At 41.6% G+C, this 24592-nt stretch overlaps 3 protein-coding genes across 3 annotated transcripts in view; 1 reads left to right on the forward strand and 2 right to left on the reverse strand.

The window, feature by feature from the left end:
* Positions 1-13375: 13375 nt before the first annotated feature.
* On the reverse strand, positions 13376-15329 carry smx5. The gene is made up of 5 exons (XM_080833309.1): positions 15276-15329; positions 14744-14811; positions 14539-14569; positions 14358-14417; positions 13376-13515 (listed from the first exon to the last, which is right to left on the reverse strand). The coding sequence occupies exons 1-5, from the start codon at positions 15276-15278 to the stop codon at positions 13390-13392; spliced, it is 288 nt and encodes a 95-aa protein (XP_080689435.1). The 5' UTR covers positions 15279-15329; the 3' UTR covers positions 13376-13389.
* An 88-nt stretch (positions 15330-15417) lies between these two features.
* On the forward strand, positions 15418-16106 carry LOC308360708 (peptidyl-tRNA hydrolase 2, mitochondrial-like). The gene has a single exon (XM_080832757.1). The coding sequence runs from the start codon at positions 15483-15485 to the stop codon at positions 16038-16040; it is 558 nt and encodes a 185-aa protein (XP_080688883.1). The 5' UTR covers positions 15418-15482; the 3' UTR covers positions 16041-16106.
* A 2191-nt stretch (positions 16107-18297) lies between these two features.
* Positions 18298-24592, reverse strand: part of zbtb11 (zinc finger and BTB domain containing 11) — a 14335-nt gene continuing 8040 nt past the window's right edge. The window contains exons 8-10 of the mRNA XM_080860783.1: positions 20623-20781; positions 19991-20166; positions 18298-19564 (exon numbers count right to left, since the gene is read on the reverse strand). Of these exons, the coding sequence (XP_080716909.1) occupies positions 19011-19564; positions 19991-20166; positions 20623-20781 (889 nt within the window). The 3' untranslated portion in view covers positions 18298-19010. The remainder of the gene's footprint in view (positions 19565-19990; positions 20167-20622; positions 20782-24592) is intronic.

Here is a 24592-nt window from a genome sequence, read left to right on the forward strand (position 1 = left end):
TTGCCAAGATATGACCTCACTTCCTGTTTGGCGCCTTTTCTGCTGAATTTGAGTGGCTGTACCGGACAAACGGTTGTGAGGATCAAAATTCTAAAAAGTAACTTTTGTGAGGCTAGGTCTGAAGATCATCTCTGGTGATTTTGAAGAAGATTTGCCAAAAATTGTATGAGGAGTAGGCTTTCAAAGGTTTTTAATAAAACCGGAAATAGCGGAAAATCTATATAACCGGAAATTGACGCCATGGGTAGGGTTTAATTCGTCTTGATCCAGGGAATCCAATGGTACCTCATTTTTGAAAATCGGTCATACGGTTCAGAAGTTGTGTGTGTTACAAAAGTACAACTTTGACCTGTTGGTGGCGCTAGAGTGGTGTAATGACAGCCATGAAACTTGGTGTGAATGAAGAAGGGACTGTCCTTAATGAGTGTGCCAAATTTCACAAAAAGTTACCATATGGTTCTAGGGGCTGCCATTGACTCCCATGGTACAAGAATAATAAATATAGCTGCAAGCAGCGATGGCGGTTTCCTCCTCCAGACATTGCGAACCAGGGAAAAATTTATTTTTGTGACAATTTGTCACTGTATAGAAAAATCCATGTTGCAGACTTGCCAATGGGATATTACATTTCAAATGCATTACTTTGAAGATCCTCAAGGGCCATGGCTTCAAGCTAAGAGTGAGAAGGGGTGTGGTCATCCCTAAATTTCATTAAATGATGTGTGTGTGTGCTTGCGCGTGTCAAAGGAGCCTGTCCCTGTCCCTGTGTGTGTGTGTGTGTGTGTGTGTGTGTGTGTGTGTGTGTGTGAGAGAGAATCTGGAGCGCACACGCGTGCAAGACCAGAGGGGCAGGGGCAGAGAGGCAGACTTGAGAAACACCCCAGCAATTAGCCAAGCATGCGTATTTCAAATATTCACCAAAAATCTACTTTTCATCTTACAGTCAAATTTTTTTCAGATTTGTGTTCTAAACATTCTCAAGTGCCTTCACATGAACTTGTGATTCAATCAGAGTATCACTTTTTGACCTGTTGATGTGTAAAGCATTGTTTTAGCGTTAACAATCTATCCAATTTGCTTTATATCAATCATTTTTCAAGATATGAAGTTGCCTTTGCACATGGCAACATGTTGTAGTGTTTTCCAGTGACATATCAAGGTTGGTATTGATTTGTCAAAGATTTGCCAAGATATGACCTCACTTCCTGTTTGGCGCCTTTTCTGCTGAATTTGAGTGGCTGTACCGGACAAACGGTTGTGAGGATCAAAATTCTAAAAAGTAACTTTTGTGAGGCTAGGTCTGAAGATCATCTCTGGTGATTTTGAAGAAGATTTGCCAAAAATTGTATGAGGAGTAGGCTTTCAAAGGTTTTTAATAAAACCGGAAATAGCGGAAAATCTATATAACCGGAAATTGACGCCAAGGGGTGGGTTTAATTCGTCTTGATCCAGGGAATCCAATGGTACCTCATTTTTGAAAATCGGTCAAAAGTTGCGTGTGTTACAAATGTCCAACTTTGACCTGTTGGTGGCGCTAGAGTGGTCTAATGAGAGCCATGAAAATTGGTGTGAATGAAGAAGGGACTGTCCTTAATGAGTGTGCCAAATTTCACAAAAAGTTACCATATGGTTCTAGGGGCTGCCATTGACTCCCATTGCAGCAACATAATAAGAAAGCCTACAAATATAGCTGCAAGCAGCGATGGCGGTTTCCTCCTTCAAACATTGCGAACCAGGGAAAAATGAAATTTTGTGACAATTTGTCACTGTATAGAAAAATCCATGCTGCAGACTTGCCAATGGGATATTACATTTCAAATCCAACATTTACAATGCTTTTGCCCTGAAGTTTAGACTGAGTGGAGGTTGTGTGTGTGCGCTTACCCTGTGTGTCTGTGAGAATGTATGTGTGTGACACCAAGCTGTGTGTCTGTGAGAATGTGTGTGCGTAAAACAAAGCCTGCGCGTGTGTTAAGGGGAGACTGAGTGTGTGAGATTTAGGAGCCGCGCGGATGAGGAGACAGAGAGACATAGAGAACCACCCTAGCAAGTAGTCAAGCATGCATGTTTCAAATATTCACCAAAAATCTACTTTTCATCATACAGTCAACTTTTTTTCAGATTTGTGTACTAAACACTCTCAAGTGTCTTCATATGAACTTGTGATTGAATCAGAGTTTAACTTTTTGACCTGCAGATGTGTAAACTGTAAAGCATTATTTTAGCATTAACAATGTATCCAATTTGCTTTATATCAATCATTTTTCAAGATATGAAGTTGCCTTTGCACATGGGAACATGTTGTAGTGTCTTCCAAGTGACATACCAGTTTGGTGTTGATATCTCAAAGATTAGCTGAGATTTGAGACACTTCCTGTTTGGCTGCTTTTCTGCTGAATTTGAGTGGCTGTACCGGACAAACCATATGGTAACTTTTTGTGAAATTCGGCACAATTATTAAGGACAGTCCCTTCTTTATTCATACAAAGTTTCATGTCTCTCATTATACCACTCTAGCGCCACCAACGTGTCAAAGTTGGACTTGTGTTAACACACGCAACTTTTGAACCGCATGACCGATTTTCAAAAATGAGGTACCATTGGATTCCCTGGATCAAGACGAATTAAACACACCATGTGGCGTAAATTTCACTCAAATATTTGCTGACATATGACCTCACTTCCTGTTTGGCCGCTTTTCTGCTGAATTTGAGTGGCTGTACCGGACAAACGGTTGTGAGGATCAAAATTCTAAGAAGTAACTTTTGTGAGGCTAGGTCTGAAGATCATCTCTGGTGATTTTGAAAAAGATTTGCCAGAAATTGTAGGAGGAGTAGGCTTTCAAAGGTTTTTGATAAAACCGGAAATAGCGGAAAATCTATATAACCGGAAATGGACGTCATGGGGTGGGTTAAATTCGTCTTGATCCAGGGAATCCAAGGGTACCTCATTTTTGAAAATCGGTCATACGGTTCAAAAGTTGTGTGTGTTACAAAAGTCCAACTTTGACCTGTTGGTGGCGCTAGAGTGGTGTAATGAGAGCCATGAAACTTGGTGTGAATGAAGAAGGGACTGTCCTTAATGAGTGTGCCAAATTTCACAAAAAGTTACCATATGGTTCTAGGGGCTGCCATTGACTTCCATTGCAGCAACGTAATAATAATAATAGGAAAGCCTACAATAACAATAGGTTACCTCCTACCGGAGGAAACCTAATAATACCTACGATAACAATAGGTTACCTCCTACCGGAGGAAACCTAAATATAGCTGCAAGCAGCGATGGCGGTTTCCTCCTCCAGACATTGGGAACCAGGGAAAAATGTATTTTTGTGGCAATTTGTCACTGTATAGAAAAATCCATGCTGCAGACTTGCCAATGGGATATTACATTTCAAATGCATTACTTTGAAGATCCTCAAGGGCCATGGCTTCAAGCTAAGAGTGAGAAGGGGTGTGGTCATCCCTAAATTTCCTTAAATGATGTGTGTGTGTGCTTGCGCGTGTCAAAGGAGCCTGTCCCTGTCCCTGTGTGTGTGTGTGTGTGTGTGTGTGTGTGTGTGTGTGTGTGTGTGTGTGTGTGTGTGTGTGAGAGAGAATCTGGAGCGCACACGCACGCAAGACCAGAGGGGCAGGGGCAGAGAGGCAGACTTGAGAAACACCCTAGCAATTAGCCAAGCATGCGTATTTCAAATATTCACCAAAAATCTACTTTTCATCTTACAGTCAAATTTTTTTCAGATTTGTGTTCTAAACATTCTCAAGTGTCTTCACATGAACTTGTGATTCAATCAGAGTATCACTTTTTGACCTGTTGATGTGTAAAGCATTGTTTTAGCGTTAACAATCTATCCAATTTGCTTTATATCAATCATTTTTCAAGATATGAAGTTGCCTTTGCACATGGCAACATGTTGTAGTGTCTTCCAGTGACATATCAAGTTTGGTGTTGATTTGTCAAAGATTTGCCAAGATATGACCTCACTTCCTGTTTGGCGACTTTTCTGCTGAATTTGAGTGGCTGTACCGGACAAACAGTTGTGAGGATCAAAATTCTAAAAAGTAACTTTTGTGAGGCTAGGTCTGAAGATCATCTCTGGTGATTTTGAAGAAGATTTGCCAAAAATTGTAGGAGGAGTAGGCTTTCAAAGGTTTTTGATAAAACCGGAAATAGCGGAAAATCTATATAACCGGAAATTGACGCCATAGGGTGCGTTTAATTTGTCTTGATCCAGGGAATCCAATGGTACCTCATTTTTTTAAATCGGTCATACGGTTCAAAAGTTGTGTGTGTTACAAAAGTCCAACTTTGCCCTGTTGGTGGCGCTAGAGCGGTGTAATGAGAGCCATGAAACTTGGTGTGAATGAAGAAGGGACTGTCCTTAATGAGTGTGCCAAATTTCACAAAAAGTTACCATATGGTTCTAGGGGCTGCCATTGACTTCCATTGCAGCAACATAATAATAGGAAAGCCTACAATAACAATAGGTTACCTCCTACCGGAGGAAACCTAAATAGAAACACAATAGGTTTCTGCAGCTTCGCTGCATGAACCCTAAATAGAAACACAATAGGTTTCTGCAGCTTCGCTGCATGAACCCTAATTAATGAAAACCTAACAGCCCCCTCTAGGAAGCTTAAAATGGGCCGTGGTTGGACCTTCCAGCAGGACAAGCACACCTCAAAATCGACACAAAAATGGTTCACCGACAGCAGAATAAAGGTTTTGCCATGGCCATCACAGTCCCCAGACCTAAACCCCATTAGAACAGTTGTGGGAAGAGCTGAAGCCAAATCTACAAGTGTTGACCTCAGAATCTGAAGGATCTGGAGAGATGCTGTCTGTAAAAATGGTCTCAGATCCCGTGACACATGTTTACCAACCTCATCACACATTATAGGAGAAGACTCAGAGCTGTTATCTTGGTAAAGGGAGGCTGCTCAAAACATTTAATTAAGGGGTGCCAATAATTGTGGCACACCTGTTTTGGAGAATAATATTATGTATTTATTTAATGTAAAAAAAAAAAAAAAAAAATCTTTCAATAATTTTACTTTAATGAAAAGGTAGGAATTTTGTGAATATTTTGAGTGAAAGACCAAGAGGCTAAACAGCAGACATATTTTTTCATAGCTTGATTTGGACACATTCACTAAGGGTGCAAATATTTGTGGAGGGCACTGTAGTTCAAAAGAAGAGAACAGCTGGAATGACAGCTTAACATTAGTGTAAATAGCAAGAGGCTCCTTGATGACAGGTAAGAATAGTAACAAAAAGGTCCAGTGTACCAAACAGCCTTAGCACTTTTATTGAATATTATTTATAACAAATCTTGTTCCAAGACTTATTCAATTTACTGTGGAAAATGATATTCTCTCCATAAGTATATGAAAACAACACCTCACAATGGGCTCTCTGTGAAAGTGACATGCGTAATGTTCTACAGTCTTAGAGCTCCATCCTGTGTTACAATTTAAAATAGTCATGCTCTGCCCTCACTGTATTCTGCAACTGATCTCCTCTGCGATCTGCACACCAGTCTGTCTAAACACAAATGATATCTAAATGTAACAGTATAGCAGAGTAGCATGTTTATACACCTGGAAATAAAATTGTCCTTTTGCAACATATTAGGATTACACTGTTGAAGGGTTTCACACGGAAACCTGTTTACTTGTCAGCATTTTCGGAGCATTTTCTTAGAAGGTTTAGAAATACAGCTTGTCGGTCAATAGCATTTGTTCAGATAATCTGCTTTTCCGAGTGGAATTAAGTTGACATAAAAAGTCAAATTAACGCACTGTTGAACTGCCTCCAAGCCTTAGTTGTGAAATGTACTTACCATTTGCGTCATCATGTTCTAAGACTTACACCAAATACCCAATAAATCCACCAATCTTACCATCATCGGATCATTGTGGAACGAACTTCTCCGATACAGTACATTGTGAACTTTTCAGGTCATGGTCAGTCTACTGTAATGCAAGGTAATACTTGGCTAAGGGTGTTTAAATGGGATTGGTTACCTCACTGGTCTCCATTGTGTTTCCCCTGTGATGAACTTAGAAAACCATATGGCGGAGGAGTTGACACAAGACCCAAAAGGGTTTTCCAAGTATGTGGTTTAGTGACAAACCCGGGTAAGTGAACTCCTAAACTTGTCCTCCTAAATGAAGAGCCCTATAAGGCTTTGTTATTTAGACGATGACGCCATAGGTTGGGAAGTTTACCAATTACTCAGAATTAACTTACCCAGGTTTGTCACGACGCCACGAACTTAGAACAACCCCAAGTTCTCATCTCTGCAGTTCATCGAATCTGCGCAAGATCAGGTTCTGCTGTGCCAGAGTCTGGGTCAGTGCGTGCTGCGCTTTGAATGCCCCCCTGGTTAGCTCTGGGCGTTTTACCTGGGTATGTAGTGCAAGCTGAAAGATCAGAGGGGTAAAACTCTACATTTGTGTGTGCGCTGTTGACTTGCAAACATAAGGATCTGCCATTCTCCAGTCAACATCTCCCAAATGATAAAGAGTGTTTCTATGGTTCTTGTCAGCTGCAGATTCTGATATCTACATAGTAAGTCTCCACCCCCATCATGCTGTTTCAGAACAAAGAAAAAAAATACTTCAGCAAGATGGAGCTTGATAAAACTTTTATTTTAGGAATGTTACATATTTACATCAATTAAAAAAGACAGCAGAGCAATAAAAGCATAGGCCCATGTTTTGTCAATTCTCTGAATCATTCAGTCAATATCTAAAAAATCATAAGCAACTGTTTCATTGAGGTTTTCAGGACCAAGCCTCCCATGTTTGTGTTTCTGGGTCGATATCTGGGGGGGGGGGGGGGGACGTATAAAGCATTACTATTCAGTCATATTCCCTAACATCCAGAAGAAGGGGTCTATTAAATTGTACCTCTTCATCTGACTCTTCGACTGTTGAGTTAAGTAGAGTGGAGCTGTTGGCATGGCATACTTCCACCTAAACACAAAACATATACAACAGCAGTTGAGCCCACAGAATGCTAAGGGATGAATGGAGCACTCGGTTACATAACAGTGTACAAGAGCAGCATGTGACAACACTTAAATCCCTTGCTTCATGGAGAGACTGTTTTGAAAACACTTAGCCTGTTGAAAAGGGAATGTTGTTTGGGGTAGGGAGAGTTGAAGGCATGCCCTGCGTGACCTCAACACACAGGGACATGCTGAGCCGAGGCGTAGAGAGAACCTTGATAAATGACCGGAGCTGCACACCCACCTCATCCTCAGAGAACGGCTCTCTGTCCAGCTTGCACAGAGCGACAAAGCTTCTCTGCACACCTTCGTCCTGTAAGAGAACACCACAACGGAGCCAGCTTACTGCTTTGGAACAGCCGCATGGAGAAGCAATGCTGCCCACAATTCCCATGTTCATTGATGCCATTCAAACGGCCATAGACCATACTACAAGTCTGCTTTTGTTGCTTTGTCAGGATGGAAATGCTACAACAAGAAAATGAAATAGGACATAAATGCTTTCTATATTTACCTTGCCCATGCTATCCTTGCTGACAAGAACCATAGTAACACTCTTTATCATTTGAGAAAAATTGACTGGAGAATGGCAGATCCTTATGTTTGCAAGTCAACAGAGCACACACAAATGTAGAGTTTTACCCTCTGATCTTTCAGTTTGCATTAAATACCCAGGAGAACACCCAGAGCTAACCAGGGGGGCATTCAAAGTACGTGGTTTGGTGGAAAACCTGGGTAATTGAACTCAAAGTGATAAACCTCCTAAAAGAAGAGCTTAATTGGCTTAATTCTCAACTCCAAGTTAACTTACCCAGGTGTGTCATCAAACCACGTACTTGGAACACCCCCCACTTCTCCTACCAAACCAGCACATCTGATCCTAATTAAGTATTAGCAGCTATAGCTCCTCATTGGTAAAGATTACGCTACACTACTATATTTCGATCAGCAGGTGGCAATGTTCTCCCGTGTTCCTTCCGAGATGTATGGAAATCAGGCTAACTGGGTTAAATAAACATGACACCTATTACCAGGCTTCTTTGTGGTGAAGTGGCTTTTAGCTGTTATGCTGCTCAGCTCTGGAATAAACTTCCTGATTACCATCAAAGGTGCCAGTTTCAAACAGACTCAAAACCCAACTGTTCTCCAAGGATTTGTGTTACTCTTTTAAAGCACTTTTCGATCTAACCTTTTATTTTCAGTTTTCTTTGACCCATGAGTGCAAGTGTGATAAAAATGAAAAATAGACATACTATAATAATGATTTTGTTAAAAATTATTATTTTAGCAGTGATTTGGACCAAACAATAATACATTTAACATTTCAAATGTTAATTTGTCACTTTGTCACACTCACACATAACATACACCATACAACCAATAACACTGCTATTGAACTGTTAGTGTATCTGTAGTAAAACTGTAGTGAACAAAATTAATGAATAAAAGAAAAGAAAACTGATGCCAGCAACTGGCTTTTCGGTCTGTGGCAGCTGGGCAGATTTTGCACTTCTTCTTCTTCACTTGGCTCTCCAGTCTGATGTCCTCCTGTGGCTGGGTGGTGGCTGCGTTTAATTTTTTGATCCCACATCCTCCTATTGCATCTGTAGTATGCTTTTGGAGGTGGGGTATGCCCTCCATGCGCCTCTTTTTTTTATTTTTTTATTTTTATTTAATTTTTATTTGCTTTATAACATATATACAGACACATACTTTCACAGACACAAAAACAAAAGGAGGGGGTGGGGGGGGGTGCTGCAGTGTTCTTACTTGGGGTTTTATATCATTTGAGTCCTCACAAAGTCCAAAGGGCCCTGAGTGTCACCAGGCCTCTCCGTTGGGTCCAGAATCAGGGCATCCTGCTCCATGGCAAGTATGTCCATAAACTCATTTTTCCAGTGGTCCATGTTAAAGCAGTTGTTCTTGCGTTCTTTCCAATTCAAGAGAATAGTCCACTTTGCCACTAAGAACGCTAGAGACAATACATGTTGTATTTTCCTTGCTTGTAATCCTTCTATCCCATTTCCAAGCAGGCACACAATTGGGCAAGGGGTAATCCATATATTAAACATTAAGTTCAAGATATTAACAATGTCCTGACAAAATTGCTTAACAGCAGGACAATTCCACAACATACAGTACCTTGCGTAAGTATTCACCCCCTTGGATGTTTTACCCTTTTATGGCTTTTATAAATCAGTCATGGTCAATATAAGTTGGCTTTTTGGACAAAAAAATTCACAAAATAGCTCTCTTTAATGTCAAAGTGAAAATATATTTCTACACAGTCATGTCAATTAAATACAAATATGTAATGAAAATAAGTGATTGCATAAGTATTCACCCCCTTTATCACCCCCTTTATATAGACTGACCTAATTCAACAGAGGTCCAGCCAATTGGTGCTAGAAGTCTCACAATTAGTGATATGGGGATCAGTGTGCAGTAAATGTGTCTCAAGTGATTGTAGTATAACGACACCTGTGTCTGGAAGGTCTATTCACTGGTCAGTATTCAGTAATCAGTATTCCTGGCTACTGTTACAACATGAAGACCACAGATCACCCTAAGAGACTCAGAGAAAAGGTTATTGAAAAGTACAGGTCAGGGGAAGGATACAAAAAAATGTCCAAGGCACTTAACATCCCCTGAAATTCTGTTCAATCCATCATCAAGAAATGGAAGGAATATGGCACATGTGTAAATCTGCCTAGATCAGGCCGTCCTTACAAACTGAGTGACCATGCAAGAAGGAAACTAGTAAGAGAGGCCACCAAGACACCTATGACTACTCTGAAGAAGTTTCAAGCTTCAGCAGCTGGTATGGGAGAGACTCTGCATACCACCACTGTTGCCTTGGTTCTTCACCAATCAAAGCTTCATTGAAGAGAGCCACTGTTGAAAAAATGCTCCACTTTGGTCTCATCAAACCACAGAACCTTCTTCCACTTGACCATGGAGACTTCCACATGCCTTTTGGCAAACTGTAGTCGATCCTTTTTTTCAACAGTGGCTCTCTTCCATAAAGCTTAGATTGGTGAAGAACCAAGGCAACAGTGGTGGTATGCAGAGTTTCTCCAATCTCAACTGCTGAAGCTTGAAACTTCTTCAGAGTAGTCATAGGTCTATTGGTGGCCTATCTTACTAGTCTCCTTCTTGAACGGCCCCTCAGTTTGTGAGGACGGCCTGATCTAGGCAAATTTACACATGTGCCACAATCCATCCATTTCTTGATGATGGATTTAACAGAATTCCAGGGGATGTTTAGTGCCTTGGACATTTTTTTGTATCCTTCCCCTGACTTATACTTTTCAACAACCTTTTCTCTGAGTTGCTTAGAGTGATCTTGGGTCTTAATGGTTTAACAATAGCCAGTAATACTGATTACTGAATACTGACCAGTGAATGGACCTTCCAGACACAGGTGTCGTTATACTACAATCACTTGAGACACATTCACTGCACACTGACCCCCATTACACAAATTGTGAGACTTCTAGCACCAATTGGCTGGACCTCTGTTGAATTAGGTCAGTCTATACAAAGGGGGTGATAAAGGGGGTGAATACTTATGCAAGCACTTATTTTCATTACATATTTGTATTTAATTTACATAACTGTGTAGAAATATATTTTCACTTTGACATTAAAGAGAGCTATTTTGTGAATTTTTTTGTCCAAAAAGCCAACTCATATTGACCATGACTGATTTATAAAAGCCATAAAAGGGTAAAACATCCAAGGGGGTGAATACTTACGCAAGGTACTGTATGTGCCAGTGTCCCCACCGAGCCACAACCATGCCAGCACTTATTTGACACAGAAGGGTCTATTTTATTCACTGTTTCTCCCTCCCTGCGCCTCTTTGTATGTGGCATGACAAGCTCTTTGCCCAGCTCCTTGATGAATAGCCGCCGTGCATTGGTCACACCAGCCATGTAATCAGGGTGTTGTGCACTGAAGTTGGTGTAGGCATTGCGGGTGGCAACATCCAGCACATTGTGCCAGAGCACCATGGGCCACCTCTGTGTTCTCTGCTTTCATGTATAGGTGCGAACAATCTGATCCATTGTGTCCATTCCTGATTTTGTTTGGTTATATTACTGGATCACTTCTGATTTCTTCTTCACACTGTTGACATCCACTGCTCTGGCGTCATGTATGGTGCTCAGGAGGACTACAGCCTTCCCCTTTTTTCGGCCCATGCACCCCCTCCCCCTCCCCCCGCAAGGGGGTTCAAACCAATAAAGGCCACGAATTCCTCTTTGTCAATCCTTTCTTTCTATTTCGCTGCTGCTGCTCTTCGTTCCTAGAAGTTGTTATATTATTGGACACATTTCTCTTTCTCACTAGTAATAAATGTCAAGGTTAGGTAATTAAGTAAAAGTAATACATATAATGTGCAGTTATCTTTCACAAGATATCAAATACTTTCTTAGGTAAAACAATTGTAAAGTAATACTTACATGAATCAGATGTGCAAAAGCAGCCCGTTGAGTTGTGAAGTGTGGCATGTGAAAAGTTGTCCACAGTAAACATGTTGCAAACAGTTACAAATCAAAGATTCCAATCAACGGCTCCAATCAAATTCCATAGTGCATTTATTTTTAACAAAATATTTTTTAAGGTGTTTTTTTTCCATTTTTATCACACTTGCATACATGGGTCATTTTTGACCCATGTGTGTAAACTTGATGAAGTAATACAGAAACTATTTTAGTTCAAAAATGAAGACAGAGAAAATGAAAATAATGATTTATGGTAATCAAAAACAAGATATTTAATGAATACATATTAAATGATTAAATAAATAGATTTTTAAAAGATATAGCAAGGCAACACTCAGCCATGCATGAAATAACATTAAAAGTCAATACGGGTAATTTTTGACCCATGTTGTGCCTTAGAAGGGTAGTGATACAAAAATGATTTTTATTAAAAAAGTAAGAAAGGAAAAAAGAAAATAAGAATTTGTGATGATCAAAAACAAGTTTATTGAGGAACTCCTGGAATTCTGAATGATTAATATTGCAAAGATATTTACAATTAAAACTCAGTCGGGTCACTTTTGACCCATGTTGTGTATCAAGGGTTAAAATCTTATTTTCTTATGTTCTTCTCATTAGTAAACGCTTTGGATAACCAATGTGTACGAGTTGTGTATATATTTATATGTAAATAAACTTGCCTTGCCCTGCCTTCGTGCTACAGGAATAATTAAACTAAAGAGTGTATCACTCTAAAGCAGGGGTCTCAAACTCAGGGGGTGGCCCACTTAAATCAATGGAACTTTTTTTTTTTTTTTTAACTTTGCGGGCCGGATAAAATCACTTGGGGGGCCAGAATTGGCTCGCGCACATGAGTTTGAGACCCCTGCTCTTAAGTTTAACCACTCTTTTAGTCACAAGGACAATAGCACACCATCACATTAGGGAATCGCAGGTTAGTAAAGCTGAGGCTGATGACACATGTATTGTTATCTATGATAATCTAAGGGAAATATAAAGTAGTGATGCAACCACATAAAACTAAATATCAGGGTATATGCTGCCACCCTGTGTGACTAACTGCTATTGCTTAATAGGAACACCACATGAATCTGATTATGCTTAAATATCCAAGATTATTGCCTCCTGAAACAGCTAACCTTTACATTCAAGCAGAAGTAGAAGCAAAGTGCTTTTAGTTTTTGCTGTGGTGAGACACCATCTGGAAAGGTTTTTTAAATGTTAAAAAATTACGACATGAAAGTACGAAACATGTTGGCAAAGAATGTATGTTTATTGCTATCAACATGTATACATATTGATTAACAAATAAAGACAGAAAACACAGCCAATTCTTTGTAGGCATCTATCTCAACTTTTTTTACAAAATGATTGATATTTTAAATCAAATGACCAAACTCAAAAGATACAAAGCCATCATAACACATACGCACTCAATTTACACCTGCATTAGTTGTGAACCAAAGAAAATAACCCTGTCAAATTCCACACTTTTTTGCAGTAAAGTGTTTAACTGTTCACAAAAAAACTCAAAGGGGGCTACAAAAAAAAACATAATTTCAGCGTGGTGTAATGAACTCAATCTTTCATCTTTCATTTACTACACGGATGACTAGATACATCCATGTGATATCACTCTCTCTGGCAAAACAAACTGAACTTATTTAGGAGGGAAACATTGCTCTAACATATGCATATAAATGTTCTGTGAATCATGTCGGATCTACATCTGTAGGAAACATGCTTCTCACACAGAAAGCATAATTTCAAGAAAAACATGGATGAAAAAAGGACACACACGGCCACACATACCCATTCAGCCCCCCCCCCCCCCCCCCCCCACACACACACACACACCAGGCTCCGTCACTGTTTCTGCTGCATGGCCTCCTTGCGTGCGGCGTCCTGTAGTAGCTGAGTGTCCACCTCATCTGCGGGCAGCTGAACGTACCGCACCACCGAGCCGCGGATGAAGCAGTTCTTCACAGACAACTGGATAGACAGAGACACCTCCATAGTTTATATCAAAATATGAAAAAAAGGGCTACTATTCTCTTGCAGAGATACTCAAGTAAAAGTTTCTATTTTTACATGTTGTTAAATGTAGAAGAGGCCTAATTGTTTAAGGAATCATTTTTAAGTGTCTATTCCATGTCACATTTAATGCAGGTGCCACTACACGCGATGTAATTTTATTCATAGATTATTACTAAGTCAAATCATAGGGACCAACACACAAATACCCAACAACCTAGGCTAAGTATTATAACACAACAGGGTACACTACCACCATCATACCCATACTTAACAACAACAGAGATGCCTTATTGGCTCGGTTGTTAAGTGGGCACCTTCCTTCATCTGTGTTTTGTTGCATTAGGCCCATGACACCTCCAGAAGGCTCACCAGTGGTGTCAAGCATCCAAGACCCACACCCCTCCACACTTGCGATGAATCAGGACACATGTCAATACCAGAGACAACAACTGATACACCTCAAGATACACCCAAGCATTGCCAAGATCCCCAATGCCAGTCCAACCGATTCTTCAGGCCATTTCCTGGTGGCTGTAAGTATACCATCTTCAGCTGTACTTACACCCCATAGATTTAGGTGGCTCTAAGAATGGCCTCTTCAGCTTTACCCATGCAATCTTAAAAAGTATGTCAAAGTATGCCAGCATGCCAACTTCCAGAATGTCTTGTGACGACATGCTTCTTTTATTTGTGTAATGCAGGTTAAATCACATGTCCCTTCACCATGAAAATGTCTATAAAAAGGAACACTCTAAATTAATAATAAAGCATTGTACAGCAAAAACTGCTTCACTCACCATGTGTGGATATTTCTCTGGGTCAGTGACGCTAATGTCTGTTAGCTTGATGTTCAGATACTAAGTAAAAAAAGAAAGAAAGAAAGAAGTGGAAAAAAACATACAATCATATTTAGTTTGTTTTAAGCCAAGGGATCATTTTCTGTGAAGCTGTCTAAGTGATTAAGATCTGCAGTCTCACCTGATCCACAGAGTGAAGCGTCCCACATATACTGCAACAGACAAACATTCATTTTTTTAAATGTCAGTCAAGATCATCAGTTGTGTTACAAGCATATCCTTTTTCAAAAATTATGATTTGAGGATTTAAAATGCAACTACATTGACAACAATGTCTACCACTGTAATAAACATTCATGGAAGTGTCTTAAGTACGTTTCCTTCACCTCAGGTCATTCTTTAACTCCACTACCACGTCCTTGCCCACCAAGGACTTGAAGAAGGAATAGAATAGCTGTGGAGAGGGCACATTGGCATGAGTCAGGCACTTTGGCCTCTTTAGAAATAGGGAAGGCCTAATAACACTCTTAAAATACAAGCATCAACATATCAGCCAGACAGGCTAACACCACCCTGCACACTAGAGTCGACTCTGGCTACTGCTCTAGTGTTACCAGTCCATATATGCTACTTCTATCACTCGTGCCATAACACTGCTATACTTGATGTGGACCAGTTAGCCAGATAGACAGCCAAGTTGTGCATTTCTAGTTAGCTCGCTAGCTAACTAGCCCCTACCGAGAAACATGACAATGAATGAGCAGCTTTGTTACATCGAGTGCTGTCTTATAGAAAACAATTAGCTCACCGGTCAAAACAGAAACAAAATAGTGTCACAATTGTGAGCATCTAGATTTGTGGAGAAGGCGCCCTAAAACACGAAATTTACATTTAGAAATGAAACACGCTTTGCCTTACCATTTTCAAACGCTGTCTCAGAGGCGAAGCAAAGTACTCACACCCGGGAACAGTGCAGCCACATTCCAATTGGCTTAAGTGTATTGTACGTCATAACTGTGAGACAGAGACCACTGTGTCCTCCTCTCTTGCTTTACCTATGGCAAGATCATTTCGCTATGGCGCTGAAATAAAACGAGCTGTTTTGATGTGTGAGGGTGTGGTGAAATGACGGACAGACACAAGTCTTTTCCACATAGTGCCAAAGCGGATACCTCTTATGCTTCAATGGCTGTGGGAGTTGTCACGAGCGCGTGTGGGCTTTTCCTCGGAAGGCATCTCAGAGGTCGCTTTGGAAAGCCTATCTTGAGTGTCATGACAGCCCTTCGGTATAAAAGTGGAAGCAGCTTTTTTAAAACTGCCCTCGTGGGTGAAGAGGTAAAACTGACACTGGTGGTGCGAAAGGACCTCAACATGGGCAAGGGGAAAGTGGCTGCACAGTGTGCTCATGCAGCTGTCAACGCGTACAAGGAGCTTCTGAGGAGAGACCCTAAACTTCTGAAACAGTGGGAGTTCTGCGGCCAACCTAAAGTGGTGGTCAAGGCTGACAACGAAGAGTCCCTACTTGCACTTTATCGCCAAGCTAAGGAATCCGGCCTCACTGTCAGCTTGATCCAGGACGCCGGGAGAACACAGACAGCCCCAGGCTCAAGAACAGTTCTTGGTGTAGGACCAGGGCCCGGAGATGTTATAGACAGAATCACAGGACATTTAAAATTATACTGAATGTGTATTAGTCAAGGCAGCAGACATGTATCAATAAAACAATATTGTGTCAGGGGACCCAAATAATTCAGTTCCGTCATTATCAAGAGGCTACATTAGTTTAGTTTGCAGTACATTTATTTACACCCACTCATGGGTGCATTCGATGTTTGTAATATGAGAGTAAAAAAAGACTAGTAATACCTTTCATTTACGCAATTGATATGCTATGACCACCATATTCCAGCAGATAGCGCAATTTACAAATGATGAATAGGAACTTACAAGCCCAGGTTTGATGGCATCTTTGACATGTCTTGTGTAGTTATACATGGAGGCATGCCATTGTTTACCCCAGTAAATCCCTTAATTCTTTTTAAAGTTAAATTATCGCATGTGGAACAAAGATGTGATTTTATGAAATGTAATGTAACCAAGGATAGTTTTGTAGTGTAGGTACCTATTAGGAGCACAACACTTTACATCAAAACCCAGTTACATACCAGTTCACATGTGGAAGAATATACAGCCGCGGAAAAAATTAAGAGACCACTCCAAAATTATCAGTTTCTCTGGTTTTACTATTTATTGGTATGTGTTAAAGTAAAATGTACATTTTTGTTTTATTCTATAACCTACTGGCAACATTCCTACAAAATTTCAAATAAAAATATTGTCATTTAGATCATTTATTTGCAGAAAAATGACAATTGGTCAAAATAGCAAAAAAGATGCAGTGTCTTCAGATCTCGAATAATGCAAAGAAAACAAGCTCATATTCATTTTTAAACTACACAATACTAATGCTTTAACTTAGGAAGAGTTCAGAAATCAATATTTGGTGGAATAACCTTGATTTAAAATCACAACTTTCATGTGTCTTGGCATGCTCTCCACCAGTCTTTCACATTGCCGTTGGGTGACTTTATGCTACTCCTGGTGCAAGAATTCAAGCAGCTCGGCTTCTTTTCATGGCTTGTGACCATCCATCTTCCTCTTGATCACATTTCAGAGTTTTTTTTATGGGATTCAGGTCTCGAAATTGGGCTGGCCATGACAGGGTCCTGATCTGGTGATACTCCATCCACACCTTTACTGGCCTGGCTGTGTGGCATGGAGCATTGCCCTGCTGGAAAAAACACTTCTCAGAGTTGGGGAACATTGTCAGAGCAAAAGGAAGCAAGTTTTTCTTCCGGGACAACGTTGTACTTTGCCTGGCTGAGGTTTGTAAAAGACCATAAGGATTGAACCAAAGCGGACTGGAGGGTCTCCTAGTTCGTCTTCTCTGATGAGTCCAATTTTCAGCTTTGCCCAACACATGGTCGTCTGATGGTTAGACGGAGACCTGGAGAGGCCTACAAGCCACAGAGTCTTGCACCTACTGTGAAATTGGACTCATCAGAGAAGACGAACTAGGAGACCCTCCAGTCCGCTTTGGTTCAATCCTTATGGTCTTTTACAAACCTCAGCCAGGCAAAGTACAACGTTGTCCCGGAAGAAAAACTTGCTTCCTTTTGCTCTGACAATGTTCCCCAACTCTGAGAAGTGTTTTTTCCAGATCAGGACCCTGTCATGGCCAGCCCAATTTCGAGACCTGAATCCCATAAAAAAAACTCTGAAATGTGATCAAGAGGAAGATGGATGGTCACAAGCCATGAAAAGAAGCCGAGCTGCTTGAATTCTTGCGCCAGGAGTAGCATAAAGTCACCCAACGGCAATGTGAAAGACTGGTGGAGAGCATGCCAAGACACATGAAAGTTGTGATTTTAAATCAAGGTTATTCCACCAAATATTGATTTCTGAACTCTTCCTAAGTTAAAGCATTAGTATTGTGTAGTTTAAAAATGAATATGAGCTTGTTTTCTTTGCATTATTCGAGATCTGAAGACACTGCATCTTTTTTGCTATTTTGACCAATTGTCATTTCTCTGCAAATAAATGATCTAAATGACAATATTTTTATTTGAAATTTGGTAGGAATGTTGCCAGTAGGTTATAGAATAAAACAAAAATGTACATTTTACTTTAACACATACCAATAAATAGTAAAACCAGAGAAACTGATAATTTTGAAGTGGTCTCTTAATTTTTTCCGCGGCTGTATATTGCATGACATCTCAAGGTTGTGTGTGTGTGTGTGTGTGTGTGTATGAGCAAAAAGCTGTGCAGTGTTGGAAATCCTCTAGCTATGTATGAAAAGACAAACACACGAAAACAGCATATAGCCTCCCTGCAGACATAGTGCTTTATTTTGGCTATTTGTCTTCTTTCAGCTATATACACAGACGGGTGCTGGTGTGCTGAGCCATGCTGGCACACAGGGGCCTTCTCCAGTGCTACAGCGGGGGGTTGAAGTCCTTTCCTCAAACCCAACAAAAAACCACGGAAGAACACGCACACATTTGATGCATAGAAATCCAACCAAATGGCAACAAATTGGCAATTTACATAGGGTTTTTCTAAATCCATTTTTATACCCTGTGCTCTAATGTTCAAAAGAATATTATTTTCAAATGCGACACTGCATTCAAAATATTACTATACACATACTGTACATAAAGACTTTTACAAGCACTCATTCATTCGCTCTCTTGTTCACTCACACACGCGCAGGTTTATACTGACCGGGTAAGAGGAGGGCTCTGAAAAGTAAAGCCTGCTTTGTTACAATCCCTGTACAATTCAGAATAAAAATTCACAAAACCAGTTGTTTTTCTACATTCTGGTAGCAACCCGCGGACAGCGTATGAAATGGATGGGTAGTTAGTGGCTCTACGGCACCGACTGACATGACAGCTGATGCTGTGTGACGTCTGAGAGCTCACACATTCATTCATTCATTCATTCCTTCCTTCCTTCCTTTCTTCATCCATCCATCCATCCGTCCATCTGTCCCTCCATCCATCCACAGTGTGGTCTCTCTTGTCCCGATCACACGTCCCCTCTCTTGTCCCGATCACACGTCCCCTCCCCTGCCCGCCCCAGGTCAGGTCACTCCACCTCAGCCACATGGGCCACCTCCACCTCCATGGTCTGGATGACGTCGGGGGAGTCTCCATCTTCGTCATCCAGCTTGGTCCCGGCCTGCTGGGCCAGCACGTAGTTCACCACCTGCATGATGCTCCTGTCCGACAGCGTCGCCCCGCCACCCGGCGTCCCGCCGTCCTCCACCGACTGCGCCGCCTCCATGGCCTCCACCGTCTCCTCGGTGATGAGCACGGTCTCGATCTCCTCTGTGTCGGCGGCGGCCTCCGTGGGCCGGAGCTCCGGGGGCAGCTCCGGGGCCAGTAGGCTGACGGCGTGTTCCACCTGGGTGCCTTGGTTGTGGAACTGCAGAGTGTCCTTCTCCAGCATGATCTTGCCGGGCAGGTAGTCGCCGTGCAGCTTGGTCATGTGCTTGCGTAGCGTGCGCGCGTCAATGTGTGCCTCCTGGCACACGGGACACACATAGGGACGCTCTCCCGTGTGCGTGCGCACGTGACGCTTCAGCGACCGGGCATCAGCCCACGCCACACCACACGTTAGACACTCGAAGGGCTTCACTCCTGGAGGAAAGAACACACAGTTAGGTGAGCAACAACACATGCATAAGAATCTATGCACCAAACTGTATTACACATGTCTGTATTGCTGTTTTTAAGATTTATATTAGTCGTAAGTACAGCTTATATAGTCTGCTTGTGTGTGTTCAAACATGTGTACAAAAGGGTATAAGGCTGATTGAGCAATAGTGCATGAATCAAACTGTATTAAACAACACATACTGTTTTATATGTATTACTGTTTTTGATGACTCAACTAGGTAATGCATACATACTTGTGTGTCTGTGTGTGTCTGTGTGTGTCTGTGTGTGTCTGTGTGTGTCTGTGTGTGTCTGTGTGTGTCTGTGTGTGTCTGTGTGTGTCTGTGTGTGTCTGTGTGTGTCTGTGTGTGTCTGTGTGTGTCTGTGTGTGTCTGTGTGTTGACTGACCCTGGTGGTTGTTCATGTGGCGACGGTACTCTCTGAGCTGAGTGAACTTGCGTCCGCAGTGCTCACACTCCCGCTCCAGGTTCTGCTTGACGCGGCCCTTCTTGCCGTGCGTGGCCTTCTTCACGTGCCGGCGGAACAGGGCCTTCTCATAGAACTCCTTCCCACATACATTACACCTGGCCACAACACACGGACACATAGTCTAGACAGTCAGAGATCAATGTCTCACATACTGAACCGCTAAATGGCATTTCCTACTGTTGAAAACATTTGCTTGGTTCCCTGTCTTTACTACACAGATATCTGGCCAACTGAAAATGCGTCATCATAGCTATTGTCAGAAGAAGCTGACATGAAGGCTGGTCTCCAAAACCCAAAAACAATGCTCCTGATCTGACAGGCGTTGTTAAAACCAGATGAAATGACCACAGAAGCATGATCATACCAGTGCCTGGACCGCTAGTGGATGACTGACACAAGACAGGCACTCACCTGTAGGGAGAGCTACCTGTGAGGGACCAGCTCACCTGTAGGGAGAGCTACCTGTGAGGGACCAGCTCACCTGTAGGGAGAGCTACCTGTGAGGGACCAGTTCACCTGTAGGGAGATCTAACTGTGAGAGACCAGCTCACCTGTACGGCTCGGCCACTGTGTGGGACTTGACATGGGAGTACCAGTCCTTCTTCCAGCTGTAGCACTTCCCACACACTTGGCACTGGAAGGGCTTCAGGCCCAGGTGCTTGTTCATGTGCTGCTGCAGGTCTTTGGCTTCATAGAAACTCTTATCACAGCTGGACGACAGACAAGCAGAGAAACACACAGAAAACATCAGGCTGTGCTCGCAGCTGGACAACAGACAAGCAGAGAAACACTGGGTGTGTGTGTGTGTGTCTGCGTGCGTGCGTCTGCATGCATGTGTGTACGTGTGAGTGTGCGTGCTTGTACGTGTGTCTGCGTGCGTGTGTGTGTGTGTGTGTGTCTGCGTGCCAGAGAAGAAAATCAAGAGAAACCGAGTGTGCCAATTTTTCACTTAGCCTTTTTCCATACTCTTAAGGCCTTTTTTTACTTCTACGATTCTCTCCGATTCGGTCGTAGAGGGACACTTTGGCATGCCTTGGCAACACCTTCACCCAGGTGTTAACGCCCATCCGAGCCGTTGGAGAGCCCTCGGAGAGCTGGTCGGAGAGGAACGCTTTTTTCTAACTTTTCTTAAAGAGTCGGAGAGAGTCGGATACCCCCTTGGCTGTGATTGGCCAGCCTACGGCATCATTTCCAAACTACATCATTTCCGTAATCACACATGTCAGGACCTCACATTTCCTGTTTTCTGTCAAAATGTTTTAGTACGACTCTGGTAAACTACAAAGCCTCACCGCTTGCGGCATTACGGCTACCGTATTTTATATAAACCCTCGAAAAGTACATTGCTCCCGACCACTGTGGTCTCTTGGCTGGTGGCTCGGTGTTGAAAGTGCCTTCTCCAACCAGCTTGAACTGACATCTAACGTAATTTGCTACGGAGTAGCCTAATGCTGGCAGCATTACTTTGCATTCATTAAATAGGAAATGTATTTCATGTATGTGTAAAACCTATTTAGAATGTCTGACTTTACATAAAACGGCATGTGAAAGACATTTGAGGCAAACATTACTTTTGCCTCAATGAGGGTGGCGTTTGAGAGCATATTAGCACGATAACGTTGTACTTGTTAGCAGCGAGGCTAGCTAGCTATGTGTTTCTGGTCTAAGCATTAGAAGCACACTTTGAGTGTTATTGTGAATACGCTAACGCTTGATTTAGCGGAAAATCTAGTAAACGTACATACCACCTGCGCCTCTGTCTCCTGTTCTGTTGTTGTTGTAGTTGTCACCCGAAAAAATTTGCTACAAGCACGTCCTCTGCTAACAAACTCAAACTAGTCCAGCTCCACCATCAACCATTGTCTAGTTACCATCGTTCGCTGCATGTGAGGATTGCCGGGAGGAGGTATTTATACAATAAACGACTACCACACACACAACGATTTCTCTAAGATTGTCTTCTTGAAAATTGGGCATTAAAGGTGTCCAGGGAGAGGATCATAAGTAAGTGTGCTCCTGTATGTGTTTTCCAACATATTCATGGTTGAAAAGGCAGTCCCACAACTGTATGTTGAGGTATGCATGCTCTTGCTGTGTGGCTGATATCTATAAAACTGCATGTTGATTGGTATGATGATTACCGTGGGTTTATTTTTCTGGCCCTTTTCTCAGAGTTTGGGGGGTAATTTTGTTCGAAGTGTGCATGCTTTGTTTCATAGTGACACATTCACGTTACCACTTTTTGACAAAGGCAACCGTCTCGTGCGTTGTCATAGCGTTGTAGTGATGTAAAGGTTACCCAGCAATCATTGCAAATATGAATGTGACAAAAATACCAAAGAAAACTAGAAAATGCATTTCCTGAAGGAAATACCAGTGCATGAAATGCAAAGGTTAAGAAAGGAAGAAGAAAAGAAAGAAGAGTGAAAGAAGGAAAGAAGAAAGGAAAGAAGAGTGTAAGAAGGAAAGAAGAGTGAAGAAAGGAAAGAAAAGTGGAAGAAGGAAAGAAGAGTGGATGAAGGAAAAAAGAAAGGCAAGAAGAGTGGAAGAAGGAAAGACAAAAGGAAAGAAGAGTGAAGAAAGGAGAGAAGAGTGGAAGAGGGAAAGAAGAAAGGAAAGAAGAGTGAAAGAAGGAAAGAAGAAAAGAAAGAAGAGTGAAGAAAGGAAAGAAGAGTGGAAGAAGGAAAGAAAAAAAGAAAGAAGAGTGAAATAATGAAAGAAGAAAGGAAAGAAGAGTGAAGGAAGGAAAGAAGAGTGGAAGAAGGAAATAAGGAAAGAAAGAAGAGTGAAAGAAGGAAAGAAGAAAGGAAAGAAGAGTGTAAGAAGGAAAGAAGAGTGAAGAAAGGAAAGAAAAGTGGAAGAAGGAAAGAAGAGTGGATGAAGGAAAAAAGAAAGGCAAGAAGAGTGGAAGAAGGAAAGAAAAATGGAAGAAGAAAATAAGAAAGGAAAGAAGAGTGGAAGAAGGAAAGAAGAGTGAACAAGAGTGGCTCTGGATGAAGAGATAAAGAGAGAGTGAAAATATTGAAAAAAGGAGATAAAAATGGAGTGAAGAAGAGAGATTGAGTGTGAGAGAAAGTTGACAGAGAGAAAGATGGAGAGACGGAGAGAAAAAAAATAGAGAATGGATGGTGTCTTAATGTTCCTAGTTACAGTTAAATTGAGAGGGACAGAGAGAGAAGAGGTTCTTTGGATTTGGCACAGGTGTCAGTGAAGCATACTAAGGCAGAAGGCAGTAACTTCTATGTTAAAGCTCAGTGGTATGATAACAATGGAATAATGACCCTATTAATTAAGTAAGGGATAATGTATAGAACGCAGGTCATTGTCGGGAAAATAAGCCCCGACAGGGCGAACAGCACCCCGACGCGAAAGCGGAGGGGTGTTGGTTCACCCTGAAGGGGCTTATTTTCCCGACAATGACCGGCGTTCTATACATTATCCCGCTTATTATACGGTTACAACTAAAACAAACAAATTACTTAACACCGTGTGTCTTTTTACAATGCATTTGTTACTATACGTAGTGTTTAAAAGGAGAGAAATAGTTCGCCAAAGACGTTGAACTTCAAAGACAGTTGAACATTCTTTAGAACACAGCTGCTCAACCGTCCGCTGAAACTCCATTGATAAGTTATCGTACTACTTGCGGAGTGCTACGAAAGACGTGAATTAGAGGCAAAAAGGCCACTTTCCTTGACAGCGGTCATTAAGTCCATAGCAACGGTCAGTTATCGGAAAATAGTTGACCGCAGAACGTTGGGAAGCCCCATTCAAGTGAATGGAGCATTCTACAGCATTAAGAAGAGCCGTGTAATAATCAGTAGTAATACTATTTCATTTATCACAATTACCAATACAATGATTATCACACACACACACACACACACACACACACACCATTGAATTATCACATTAAGCACATAAAACAATGAACTTGAATTGTCACATGAAACACATAAAACATCTATGTCAGTCCATTGGGGTGTGTGTGTGTGTGTGTGTGTGTGTGTGTGCGTGTGTGTGTGAGAGAGAGAGAGAGAACGATAGAGAATGAGGCCCATTTTCCCCCTCCACATGCCCCCGCTCGCCAAGCGAAGTTACCCGATTTAGATGCACCTTTTTCGGACTAGCCACAGGCACTGGGTGGGGGAATAGCCCGATAGCTTAGCATATCTGCCATGCAATTCTAATGGTAATGCTACCTAGCTTGGTATGCTAACTGTCGGTTGCCTATACATCGTGAAATCAACCAAAATACTGATGTCACTGGCTTTAATTTGATAATGGCATGTTAGTAGTACATTTAATATCAGTACATTTGTTTAATTACTGCTGATATTTTACAAATACGTCAAAAACTCATTTTTGACCAAACTTGAAGTTACGGTCTTTTGCCTTAGCACGGCAGAGTAAAGCACAGGTGCAAGCCAGTTTAAAGACCCTATTATGATGTCATAATGGCCCAATGTAAGTCAATGGGAGAAATTTATATTCGTTTTTCTTTAATATCTTAAAAAGTAT

This window comes from Sprattus sprattus, assembly GCF_963457725.1.
Source record: "Sprattus sprattus genome assembly, chromosome: 2".
NCBI classification, from domain to species: domain Eukaryota; kingdom Metazoa; phylum Chordata; class Actinopteri; order Clupeiformes; family Clupeidae; genus Sprattus; species Sprattus sprattus.